The sequence below is a fragment of the Cetorhinus maximus genome, chromosome 5 (assembly GCF_964194155.1).
Source record: "Cetorhinus maximus chromosome 5, sCetMax3.hap1.1, whole genome shotgun sequence".
Classification (NCBI taxonomy): domain Eukaryota; kingdom Metazoa; phylum Chordata; class Chondrichthyes; order Lamniformes; family Cetorhinidae; genus Cetorhinus; species Cetorhinus maximus.
The window spans coordinates 158,434,554-158,448,438 of NC_135883.1; the positions used below are offsets into that span (position 1 = coordinate 158,434,554).

Below are 13,885 nucleotides of genomic sequence, written 5' to 3' on the forward strand. Positions count from 1 at the left end.
TCTGGCACTTGTGTGGCACAAATATTACTTGCCACTTGTCAGGCCAAGCCTGGACATTATCCAGGTCTTGCTGCATTTGGACGTGGACTGGTTCAGTATCTGAGGAGCGGCGAATGTTGCTGAACATCGTGTAATCATCAGCGAACCCAAGGCAGTGTCAGGAACTGGACTTCAGTGGGAGTTGTTACCAAGGGTTATGAACCTCAGCCAGTCTCAGTTACCTCAGGAGAGGAGGGGAAGAAATAAATAGGAACAATGTGAAATGCTCAAGTTATTGGGCAGTGAGACCCACACCAGCTTCACCTACTCAGTGAGGAAATGGTGGTCTGTCCCGCGGTTGGAGTGCAGCATGGCCACTGGGTTCCCACTTTCCGCCAGTGCAGGAAACCCAAGAAATGAAACTGTGCAGACAAGAAACCCGAATGAGAAATTGTTTTCTCCCGGGTCACTAACACCAGCGACCGGCAGATCAATCTTCCGTTCCAGGCGACTCCCAAACAGGGAGGGTTGACAATCCTGAGTGTGTGAACTGGAATCAATTGTAAAATAGCTTCCCGAGTGTTCAGACTTCCCGGGAACCGGCACTCAGAGAGTTAATGGTTTCTAATGTCAAGTAACATTTCCATAATGAATCAGCTATTGCGTTTCTTCAACACAAATTGGTGCTACCTGCAGCTAAACAAAATTGAAAATCATCTTCATGAAAAAATGTAAAAAGACCTGAGCTCTCTTCTCAACCTGCAGATCCACCTGAAGGTGCTGAGAGTCATTCAGTGTGTTCACCAGTGATCTGAGCAGACACCAGGATGCTGAGACTCTTCCTAACTGTGTCTGTCCTCTTCTGGCAGCAACTTGCTGCACAGGATGAGCTCCAAGAGGTGATCGACTTCTGTAATGAAAGTGACTGCATTGAGCCCGCAGAAGTCATTCAGCACACGGTAAGTATTGTTCAGAGTTGACTGCGTTCTGTCATGTTTGTACGAGGGGAAATTATTTAATGCCCAATTTTGGGGTACATAAACTGTGGTGAATTGACAGCGCACCCCCCAACCCTGAAACATGAGACTGGACTGAAACATAGAAACTAGGAGCAGGAGTAGGCTGTTCGGCCCTTCGAGCCTGCTCCACCATTCATTATGATCATGGCTGATCATCCAAATGAATTTTCCTGCTCCCACTTTCTCCCCATATCCTTTGATCCCTTTCGCCCCATGAGCTATATCTAACTCCTTCTTGAAAACATACAATGTTTTGGCCTCAATTACTTCCTGTGGTAGCGAATTCCACTGGCTCACCACTCTCTGGGTGAAGAAATTTCTCCTCATCTCAGCCCTAAATGGTTTACCCCATATCCTCAGACTGTGACCCCTGGTTCTGGACTCCCCCACCATCGGGAACATCCTTCCTGCATCTACCCTGTCTAGTCCTGTTAGAATTTTATAGGTTTCTATGAGATCCCCCCTCATTCTTCTGAACTCCAGCGAATGTAATCCTAATCGACTCAAACCCTCCTCATATGTCAGTCCCACCATCCCAGGAATCAACCTGGTAAACCTTCGCTGCACTCCCTCTATAGCAAGAACATCCTTCCTCAGATAAGGAGACCAAAACTGCACACAATATTCCAGGTGTGGTCTCACCAAGGCCTTGTATAATTGCAGCAAGACACCCCTGCTCCTGTACTCGAATCCTCTCGCTATGAAGGCCAACATACCATTTGCCTTCTTTATCACCTGCTGCACCTGCATGATTACCTTCAGCGACTGGTATACGAGGACAACCAGGTCTTGTTGCACATTCTCTCCTCTCAATTAATAGCCATTCAGTTAATAATCTGCCTTCCTGTTTTTGCTACCAAAGTGGATAACCTCACATTCATTCACATTATACTGCATCTGGCATGCATTTGCCCACTCACTCAGCTTGTCCAAATCACACTGAAGCATCTCTGCATCCTCCTCACAGCACACCCTCCCACCCAGCTTTGTGTCATCTGCAAATTTGGAGATATTACGTTTAATTCCCTCATCTAAATCATTAATATATATTGTGAATAACTGGGGTCCCAGCACCGATCCCTGCGGTACCCCACTCATCATTGCCTGCCATTTCAAAAAAGACCCGTTTATTCCTACTCTTTGTTTCCTGTCTGTCAGCCAGTTTTCTATCCATCTCAATACACTACCCCCAATCCCATGCGCTTTAAATTTACACGCCTTCTGAAAGTTCAAATAAACCACATCCACTGGCTCCCCCTCATTAACTCTACTCGTTACACCCTCAAAAAATTCCAGTAGATTTGTCAAGCATGATTTCCCTTTCGTGAATCCATGGTGACACTGTACGATTCTGCCACTGTTTTCCAAGTGCTCAGCTATTAAATCTTTTATAATAGATTCTAGAATTTTCCCCACTACCAACGTCAGGCTGACTGGTCTATAATTACCTGTTTTCTTTCCACCTCCCTTGTTAAATAGTGGGGTTACATTAGCTCCCCTCCAATCTGTAGGAACTGTTCCAGAGTCTATAGAATCTCGGAAGATGACCACCAATGCATCCACTATTTCTAGGGCCACTTCCTTAAGTACTCTGGGATGTAGATTATCAGGCCCTGGGGGTTTATCGGCCTTCAATCCCATCAATTTCCCCAATGCCATTTCCCTAATAATACTGATTTCTTTCCGTTCCTCCCCTCACCAAACCCTGTGTTCCCCAATATTTCTGATATGTTAGTTGTGTCCTCCTTTGTGAAGACAGAACCAAAGTAAGTATTATATGGTCAGCCATTTCTTTGCTCCCCTTTATGAATTCCCCTGTTTCTGACTGTAAGGGAACTACATTTGTCTTCACCAATCTTTTTCTCTTCACATACCTAAATAAACTTTTACAGTCAGTTTACGATTTTCTCCTTTTTAATCAATCCCTTGGTCCTCCTTTGCTGAATTCGAAACTGCTCCCAATGCTCAGGTCTGATGCTTTTTTTAGCCAATCTGTATGGCTCTTCCTTGGACCTAATACTATCTCTAATTTAAAAGCAAAATACTGCGGATGTGGAAATCTGGAAATCTATCTCTAATTTCCCTTGTAAGCCATGGGTTGGCCACCTTTCTCGTTTTATTTTTGCGCCAGGCAGGAATAAACAATTGTTGCAGTTCACCCATGTGCTTTTGAATGTTTGCCATTGCCTATCCACCGTTATCCCTTTTAGTAACGTTCCCAATCCATCATAGTCAACTGGCGCCTCATACCATCGTAATTTCCTTTATTAAGATTCATACATGAGCTGCTGTCGGCTGATTGGTCTCCACTGCCAGTTTGTGTGGTCATAATATCAGGGTTTCCATCTCCAGCAGAGGGTCAAGAGAGCGGTTGGCGTGGTAGTAGAGAGGTTAGAGGGACGATGAGAAGGACTGTAGAGTCGGGAACATTCCTCCCACTCCTGTATTCACTGAATCTAACCCAATTTCGGAAATTTATAACAGACTTAAGTTCAATATGTTACATATGTAAGAAGCCAAGTCTTGTTTTAGGTGATACCCCCACACCACAGATACCTGGAAAGTCACATCAATACAGCAGTGTCCTTAAAGCAGGTTTGGCTGTGAGAATTACATTCCATCCTTGCTAGGGTAATATAAATTGGCCCAGAACTTCTGATCTCTGGGGAGTTTTACCCAGGAGGTTCCCCTGAAGATGTGCTGGGCACACCGCAGATGTCCCCATGCAAGGACTGCACAGGATTTGTCCAGGAATGTTTAAACTCCCGATGGGCAATTATCCTATACTGGGAACTATCCGATACTCCGATTTACATCAGTGACTTTGGATGATTCCGACTCTCTTAGCAGAATAGTTACCCAGGAAAAGTTAGACAGATTAAACCCACTTCTAACTCCTGGCTACCTGTGGTATTGAACCTCCAACTCCCCACTGGAACAAACGCCACCCCAACCCTGACCACCCCCCCACTGCCCAACTACCCCTATCCCCAACCCCAACTACCCACTAACCACAAATAACCCCCCACCCAACTGACTAAACCTCCCACCCCGACTGCCCCCACCCATCCAATTACCACCCCCGGACTAACCACCCCAACCCCAACCATTTCCCGACTACCCCCACCCCTCCAATAACCAACCTCAGACTAACCACCCCACCCCAAACATTTCCCAACCTCCGACTACCTCCACACCTATCTAGCCCCCAATTTCCATCCAAGCCGCTCACTGCACCCCAACCCTTCCACCCAAACTCCAGATCTTCGCCCACACTGTGACTATCTCCCACCACCCCAAGCCCCATCTACCCCCCACCACAACCCAACTCCCCCCCAGACTACTCTCTGGTCCTCTCACCCCATGATTGGCCCACGACCCACTGACTAACATTCCCACTCCCCGAGCTCCCATCTGATATCCCACCACCCAAACCCCAGACACTCCTCCCATACCACAAATACCTCCCTCCACCTCGACTACTCCCCACCCCCTCCACCTACCCCTGGCCCTCCCACCTCCTCATTTCCCCACAGCCCCACAAACTCAGCCCCACTCCCTGACTACCCCACCACCCCGACCACTGGACCCCCGCCACCCGTCTGGCCCGCCTCGGCCCTCCTCCACTCCAAGGAGGTTGTGAGCCATTAGCATGGGTGAGAGATTGGATAATAGACAGAACGAGGACAGAAAGACCTTCCACCACTCTGACCATTCACCATCCAACCCACGATTATCCCCTGACCCTCCCACTCCCTTATTACACCACAACCCCCTGACTAACCCCCACACCCCACCCCTTCTAACACTGGACTCACTGCCCCTCCTCCAATCCATGACTATCCAAAACAATCCCACCCCTGACCAACCCCCAACACCCCCCACCCCCCCACCCCCCCGCCCCCACACACTTACTACCTCGATGGCCCTCTGACTAACCCCCACTGACCCAACTATCCCACCAGTCACGTCGACTATCACCTGAACTCCCATCTCCCCGTGAATACCCCCCGCCTCCCCTCACTGCTCCCTACCCTTCCCGACATCCTGACCCTCCCCTACACCTGGGTGAGTGAAAAGGAGCAGAGTGGAAATCCGAAGGCGATTGTCACTCCCTGGATGTTGTGAGCCATTAGCATGAATAGGGGATTGGATAATGGACAGAAAGAGCTATGGGAGGTTGATAAACAGCCTCAGTGAACAGCTTATTTCTAAGCAGGTGCTCCGTGATAGCACTGTTGATAACCCCTTCCTTTACTTTACTGTCGAAACTCTTGCTATCCATTTTTACATTTCTAGCTCGCTTCCTCTCATACTTTAATTTCTTCCTTCTCATAAGCCATTTAGTAATTTGCTGCCATTCTTTGTATTCTGACCAATCGCCTGACCTGCCACTCAACGATGCACAATTATCGGGTTTTTTCTTCAGTTTGATGCTTTCTTTAACTTCTTTAGTTAACCATGGATAATCGGTCCTCCCTTTAGGTTTTTTCCTTATCGTAGGAATATACTTATTCTGAGTATTCTGAAATATCCCCTTAAATTCATTCAGCTGCTTCTCTGTTGATCTATCCCCTAGCCTAGTATCCCAGTTCACTTCAGCTTGATCAGTTTTCATGCCCATGTAGTTACCCTTATTTAAGTTTAAAATACGAGTCTTAGACCCACCTTCCTCCCTTTCAAATTGGATATAAAATTCAATCATGTTGTAGTTGCTGCTATCTCAGGGTGCCTTCACTCTGAGGTCATTAATTAATCCTGTCACATTACACAGCGCTAGGTCTAATATAACCTGTTCTTTGTTTAGTCCTGCTGCTCTAAATAAAAATCTCGAAAGCATTCCATGAACTCTTCATCCAGGCTATCACTGCAAGCCTGATTTTTCCAGATTATATCTAGTTTAAAGTCACCCGTCCCTTTATCAAAAGCACCCAATATTTCTTCTTATATACTTTGTCCTATACTGTGGTTTCTTTTAGGGGACCTGTAGACCACTCCCACGAGTGACTTCTTTGCCCTACTATTTCTCATTTCCACCCAAACCGATTCCTGAACACTGATCTCCTGAATAAAGGTCATCTCTAACTATTGCACCAATGCCATCCTTGATCAACAGTGCTACCCCTCCACCTTTACCGAGCTTCCTATTCTTCTTGAATGTCATTTGCCCTTCAATATTCAGAACCCAATCCTTATCATCCTAGCAGCTACTTCTCCGGAATGACCCTCAGATCATATTTATTTACTTCAATGTGTGCTATCAATTCATTTACTATGTACTGAATGTTTTGTGCATTCAGATACAGAGTCTTTGGTTTTGTCTTTTTGTTATCTTTGTAATAAATAGCCTTGACTGTTGGTGTATTCTTAAGTTTTTTTTCTCTCTGTCCCTGCCATTCTCTAACCCTCATTTCCTATATTACTATTTTGCTCCTCTGCCTTGTCTCTACACCTTGATTTTCAATACCCACACAAGCTTGATCCCTCACCCCCTTTATTTAGTTTTACCCCTCTCTGTTTCCCCAGCTATGTAGCTCGCTAGAACACTTGTCCCAGCCAATTTGCCTTATGCCAATTTACACATGGCTCAGGGAATAATCCAGAGTTTATCACCTTTGGAGTTCTGCTTCTTAATTTGGTGCCTAGTTCCTCACACTGACTATGTAGTTCCTCCTTCTTTCTCCTGCCTATGTCATTGGTACATGGACTATGACAACTGGATTCTCCCCCTCCCAGTGCAAGTTCCTCTCCAGCCCTGAGCAAATAGCCCTATCCCTGACATCGGGCACGTAACACAGCTGCCTGGACTCTCATTCTTTGCTGCAGAGAACAGTGTCATTCTCCCTCACTGTACTGTCCACGACTATCACTATATTCATTATAGCTCGCTCCACTTGAATGGCTTTGTGTTTGCCCTGGATGACAGTGGTATCCAGGAGATCCCACATGCTGCAGCTGTGTCACATCACCTGCCCTGCCTTCCTTATGTGTTTTAATTAACTACTTAATTATTTTATTGAATTATTTATTTTATTTTATGTATTCTATTAATCTCACCACCAGTTCCTATGCTATTTGAAACCTTAGGAATAGAATAGACCTGCACCACGGACTAGATCCTCACCAAACAGCTAGCTCCTTCCCATGTAGTAGAGCAAGTACCAGTTCCTACAGGTGAAAAAGTGAGAAAAAACAGAATTGCACCTTCCTCCCTTCCTCACTGAACTCCCAGCAGTGCGCTGAGGTCACACTCCAGTGCTAAGTTGCACTGAAATGTTTGAATTCATGTGCTCTGAAAATAACGGCACTAGCTGAGCCCAGGTACAGAAAAACATTGCAAGCTATCTACAGCTGTGCCCCAGTGGTTAGATACTCTCTCCCTGGTTGGGCCCCTGAATGAGATTTAGAATTTAAACAGTATTGGCAGTTAAATGTTAAATGCTAAATATAAACATTATTAGACATTTAAAAAGAGATTTATGTTCCCTCAATTGACCAAACTCTCGGGACTCTGTTGAAGTCACACTCCAGTGCTCGGTCACACTGAAAGTTGCTGTCACTTTTTTTTTTCCTTTTAGAGATTCTTCTGCATAAATTACACTTTTCCACTTAATTTCCCTGTTTTGCACAGATCTCAGGAACAAGCAGATTTTTTAAAAAATTGTATTTTGACATTTATTTAGTGCAAATGAAATGCAACATCATATTGAACCTGTGGATAGGCTGTAAATTCAGTGCTCAACACAACTTGTACGACAGCTTCTGGGGGCAGGGGAATCAATCCAGTTCTTGAGTGATGGCCGTATGGAATGTTTGTACCATGTATCATTCTACTCTGAAACATTCAGAACAACGATTCTCTCTACAATTTTTCTGAGCTGCTGGTAGATATCAGAATGTCAAATCCTTGGTTAGTGGCATTAGCATACAAGGGACCGATGCCATTTAAGGTATATGATGAGTTGGTGCCAGTGAAGTCAGAATGGCATGGTTATATTGTTACAGAGTTGAATTGTTTTGTAAATGTAGTGTTTTCTTTGTAGCCACTTTGCTAACACTAGTCAATTGCTCTGTGATTAATTATCCTAAGAGAATCAGCATTGGTCCAACAATATCACCATTGCTGCAGTCACTCTGCCTATCCATGCAGGTGTAATGAAAGAAAGTTAAACATGCATTTATACAGCACCTTTCACAATGTCTCAAATCGCCTGATAGCCAATTAAGAGCTTTTGAGTTGTAATCACTGTTATAATTTAGGGAATGTTGTTAAATGGCAGAGCAGGCTCAATGGGCCAAATGGCTCACTCCTGCTCCTAATAGTATGTTTGTGTGTCATTCTGGATGGATCCGATAAGCTGGTCCAAATGGCCTTTATCATCCATAATTATCTTGCCGTCAGGAAGTTGAATCATTTCTGGAGTTCTGTTTATTTTCTTGCTGATGGAAGTTTACTGTGAGCATGTTTTGTGGAGTGGAATTACAAGGACACAAGAGCGTAATGGGCTCATAGTGAATCAGTAATCTATTTTACACCCTATGTGATTCTTAAGAGCCTTTTCCCTTGATTTCAATCTTTTTATCTACTTAACTATTAGCTTACTCTATCTTGGTGCTTTTAATGTTTCCTTGAGGCATTGAAATATCATGATGAAGTTGTGTTGCAAACTAGATATTAAAAATATATCCTAGTAAGAAGCAGCAATCAGAAGAGTGTTCAGACTTGCTGAACAAGAAAATACAAATACAAATGTGAGCCATTCAGACTTTGTCCTCTGGCCTTCTAAATATTGTGTCGCACAGAGGCATATTAGGGTTCCAATGCTTCTCATTGACAGTGAAGACCATGTTGTTCCATAATTGCACTTTGTTGATCAGGAAGTATTTGATATTTCTAGCCTATGAGATTACTGATAAAGTAGAATTCAGTAATAATCCTTCTGTGAAATAATTGTATTGAATAATATCATGCACCTAAGGCAGAATAAAGTATTCTACTGCTTTTATAGAATGGAATAGATCTTCTGTAGTTAATCTGAGGTGCAAGTTTAGAATATTTCCACAAATATTAATTTACTGTCATCACTGCCAGGAAGGACAATGCATGGAATATTATAATGAGGGCTGAGGCAGTGAACAAAATCAGTGTTATCGTCTGCAGTGTTATAAATAAGTAATGGGGTATACTATACAATGCTGTTAAAGTAATATTTGTAATCTCTGGTTCGTTTAGTGGTCGTAGTGGGATCACCTTTTGATTTGACATTCAATCAAACTAACACTGCATTATATCATTCTTGCTCTTACTATTAATGACCCATGCTGCATAAATATCAGATGATATTTGCAGCCAGATGCTAACAATGGGATTTACCATTTTACTGGGACCTTTCTGTGATTGTTTAGTGAATTAATTGGAGAATGTTGAATGGGGATAAATCATCCTGCATGATTGAGGGAAGAGGGTTGGGGAGCGGTGGGGGGAGGAGGTGGGGGTGGGATTAAGGGGCTCGGAGACAGGCGGAGCACTAGGGCTCAAGACTTCTCTCCCTGGCCCTGAGAACACTCAGAGGGGCTTGATTCAGTGTAAAAGGTTTCCAGTAACACTCTCTATTTTTTTTATATTGAAAACCCAAGGGGAGGAGCAAGGCCAATAGTGCAGGAAACGCTAAAGCTGAAAGAGTGAAAGAAAAAGGAAAATGAACCAGGAAGTGTTAATGCCAAGAATTCCATCAAACCTCCTAACTCTCTTTCAATCCCAGCCCATCCAGGACATGAATGCTGCTACCACACCTGGGAAACTAGGATGCCCTCTGAACACTGACGCTTTACAGAGGGAGTTCAGTTGTGTCATATGGTAATACATTCTGCTCTTTTTGTCTTAGAATTATGAAGAGGAAGAATTCCTACATTTCCAATGGATTGGAACAATGGTTCATGGAATGGATTTGAATAGTGCAATAGAGACCAGCCTGGACAGACTTTTCAATTATTCACATTTCTCTAATGCTGCAGGTACATCCAATGTTCCCTCAAAATAACAAAAGGATAGAAAACAACCTTTAGATCTTTGATCTGTCTTGTTTCAACCTAAGTGTGTAGACTGAGACACTGACCGAAAAATCCCCCCATTGTCAATCCCAGAGGCTTCCTTGTTCACTTGTTCCCAGTGGGTAGAAGTGCCACTTGGGCTATTTCTTTGATATTTGCAGACTTTATGCTCCCAGAATTGGAAGGTTTCCCACATATGGGGCGGAATCATCCCAGATTCGCACTCAGTGCGGAAGCAGGCAGGTAAAACGATGGTGGGTTTTCACACCGTATCATCCCAAGCCCACCACATTATTTATGTACTCCCGGGAAACACACTATTTCCATGGCGGGTGGGCTGTCATTCGCCCTCCCACCATTACCCCGCCGCTGCATCACGCCGGGCACCACATTTAAAGTCCAGCTGCAGGCACACATCTCAGTGCTTCCAGACTACGACTGCTGCACCTAAGACATGGCCCTGAAACGGAAAAGACTGCAGCCCACAGGTTCAGCGACGCGCCCCTCGAGCACCGTTTAGATGCCGTGGGGGCTCCCGGGATGTCCTCTACCCCCACTCTGGCCACAGGAAGGGCATCAACAGCACTAACCCGGCTTGGGAGGTGGTGGCAGTGGTGGTCAGTGCCAACGCCGTTCAATAGAGGACAGCCACCCAGTGCTGCAAGAGGATGAATGAACTTCCTCATTCCGACAGGTTAAGTCAGGGTAAGATCTCCCCCGTTACACCAGGGTAATTAGGGGAGGTGGTGGTGTAGCGGTATTGCCACTGGACTGGTAATCCAGAGGGTAATGCTCTGGGGACCCAGGTTCAACTCTCACCACAGCAGATGGTAGAGTTTGAAATTTTAATTCAATTAATATCTGGAATTGAAAGTCTGATGATGATCATGAAACCATTGTCGATTGTCATAAGAACCCATCTGTTTCAGTAATGCCCTTTAGGGAAGGAAATCTGCTATCCTCAGCTGGCCTGGACTACATGTGACTCCACACCCACAGAAATGTGGTTGACTCTGAAAAATGCCCTCTGAATAAGGGCAATTAGGGATGGGCAATAAATGCCGGCCTAGCCAACAACGCCTACATCCCAATGAGCAAACAAAAATAGAAAAGCCATTCTTCTCATCGCTTTCAACACACACACTCACAAACCCATCGCACATCCATAGGGCCATCATTCACAGCTGGTTCAAGAGCCCAATGGCGGAATGGCTGAAATAAAGGTCCTCACGGAATTTGAAAACAGAGCCGCCCAGCTGGCCGGTGATGATCTGGACCGGTCCAGTGCTGACGGTGAGGTCAGCGGTGCTCTTACAAGTGAGGGTCTAGCAGTGCAACATCCATCAGACAACTATGCTGTGAATGACATGTTCTCTTTCACAGGCCACTGCCATGCACTAATTATCTCCCCTTGCTTGCGCAAGCACATCTGCCAAAAAGCCGATGGAGTCCACAACCCAGCTCCTCCAAACAAGCCCCGAAGAAACCTCTGTGCAGGAATCTGGAGGCACCCTCTCTGAAGTCCCATCACAGTGCTGACCCTCACCCTCCACCAGCGCAGAGATACACTTTGGTGGGACCGAGCCTTAGAGTAGCCCTGGGATCACAATCTGGTGAGCACATCGCACAGCAGGCGGAGGCAGTGACTCCCGAGGTTTCTAGCACTCGGAGGACCGCTGGAGGCCAGAATTGTGCTGAGTCCGAGTCAGATGACGAGCCTCTGGACTCAGTCATGTCACAGTTGCTGGAGCTGCAAAGGCAGGCTCAGGAACATCAGGAAGGGATGTCCGCTGCACTCCTCAGTTTGTAATGCATGATGGAGGAGTCCGTCCGCCTTCAGCCTGAGGTGACAGTGCCGACATGCCAATGCACTGAGGTTAACACTGGACCAGGATGTTGCTTCTGCACTGCTGTGTGGGCTCAACTCCATTGCTGATGCTCATAGTAAGCCTCCAACAATGTGTACGCAAGATGGGTGCCAGGCAGCTCGATCTCAGCCCGGCTACCCCTGCTTCTCAAGGGGTCAGCCTGGGGCCCCTGGGCACCTATAGGGAGGAGGATCAGCAGGTGCACTCTCCAGGCCCATCCATCTAAATGACTCATAGAGTATCCAGCCCACCCGACTCTCAAGAATGTCTCCCAGCCTATGGCCCCTTGTCCTGATGAGCAGTGTTTTTGTCACTCAGATATGAAACCTTTCTGCACAAGATAAAGGCAGGTATCTCAGTCCAGGGCCTCTTCCCTCTGCTCTGTGCAGCCCTCAGAGCAAAGTGATGGTCCGGCCTCACACTCCCTGGGGCAGAAATTTGCCCTCATTGGGCGGGCTCGCTGGGGGCAAGTGGAAGTGGTCGGGAAGCCGCCCGTGAATGAGCCACAACCGTGATTTGACGCTGGCGGGCCAACTAAGGCCTGCCCGGTGTGAAAGGTGCAGGACAGCGCTCAGCACTGCCTGTGTAGGGGGAGGGGGAGAGGAGGGCCAGCACAGAAGTTCACACATGCACACGGTTAAGCAAAGGAAAAGCTCCATGAGGCTCAGAGCTGCCTCAGGGAGATGGAGATTCATGGAATGAAAAGAAAGATTGTAAACATTTTAATAACATGTCCCTGCTCATGTGACTCTGTGAGATGAGCAGGGATGTGTTAGAAATTAGTTTAAACATTTAAATTTTTTTGGATGACTGATCGAAACCTCATCCCGCCCGTGGATGAGGTTTCACAAAAAATCCAAAGGCAGCTTGGCCTTTTCACCCACCCACCAACCGTAAGGTCGGACGGGCGGTGAAACATTTCATTCAATTGGACCTTTAATGTCCTTAATGAGCCTGTTAATTGTCGGCGGACGAGCTGCCGACTGCTGCACGCGCCTGCCCACTGAAATATCGCGTGAGGGAGCGATGACGTCGGGATGCTCGCCTGATGTCATCCTGCGTCATTTTACACACGTTCAGAACGGGCGCGCACCCGCACGACGAACGGAAAATTCTACCCCGGGAAATATTACTGATGTCTGCACCTCAACAGTGCTTGTCATTGCTGCCAGAATGTAGTGGGCAGCTGCCACAGAGCTCGCTCATTCTCTCAGTGTGTTCTCAGCACCTTTAAGAGGGGCTGACCCCCGTCCCTTCAGCATCTGTGACCAGTGACGCTGTGCTCCTGAAGGGCTCAGGTGCTGAAGGTGGACAAAGGATCAGATGCTTCTAAAGTTTCATGGCTGTGTCTCTATGATATGTCCCTGATCACAGAGTACAGGCGACCTGCCCCTCAGACAGACAGGAGACAGACATTGACAGAGGCTATGTGAAGATCTATGGAGTGTCCTCACTGTATGTCATCATCATCCTCTTGCAATCAAGCAACTATTAGGGCCTCCACTGCATCTCCATGACAGGAGCATTATCACAGAGGGTATTTGCGCTGCCATAAGCCAGACTGGAGTCAAACATTAACAGATGTGATGTGAGGAACTATGGTGTCTCCTCACTGTATGTCGTCACCATCCTCCACAAATCTAGCAGCTATGAGGGCCTCCTGAGCACGCCTGCCTCATCTAGTCAGTGCGAGGGCTTCATGCCCATCATCGCCGCCTCCGAGAACCCCTCACCCTCATCCCCGTTGGCGTCCTCCTCATCAGACGAGACGTGCAGCTCCTCCATTTCGTCCTCAGCCAGCTCCTCTCCATGTTGCAGGATCAGGTTGTAAAGGGCGTATCTGACGACAGCAATGTGTGTCACCCTCTGCGGACTGTATTGCAGGGCTCCACCAGACTGGTCCAGGCAACAGAACCTCATCTTCAGCATCCTGATGCTCTGATCCAGCAAGTTACTTGTTGCAGCAGG

The 13,885-nt window shown here is 46.4% G+C and overlaps 1 protein-coding gene across 1 annotated transcript in view; it reads left to right on the top strand.

Moving 5' to 3' along the window:
* The first annotated feature begins 757 nt into the window (after window positions 1–757).
* LOC144680395 (heme-binding protein 2-like) overlaps window positions 758–13,885 on the top strand; it is a 37,813-nt gene continuing 24,685 nt past the window's right edge. The window contains exons 1-2 of the mRNA XM_078541365.1: window positions 758–938; window positions 9,884–10,013. Of these exons, the coding sequence (XP_078397491.1) occupies window positions 807–938; window positions 9,884–10,013 (262 nt within the window). The 5' untranslated portion in view covers window positions 758–806. The remainder of the gene's footprint in view (window positions 939–9,883; window positions 10,014–13,885) is intronic.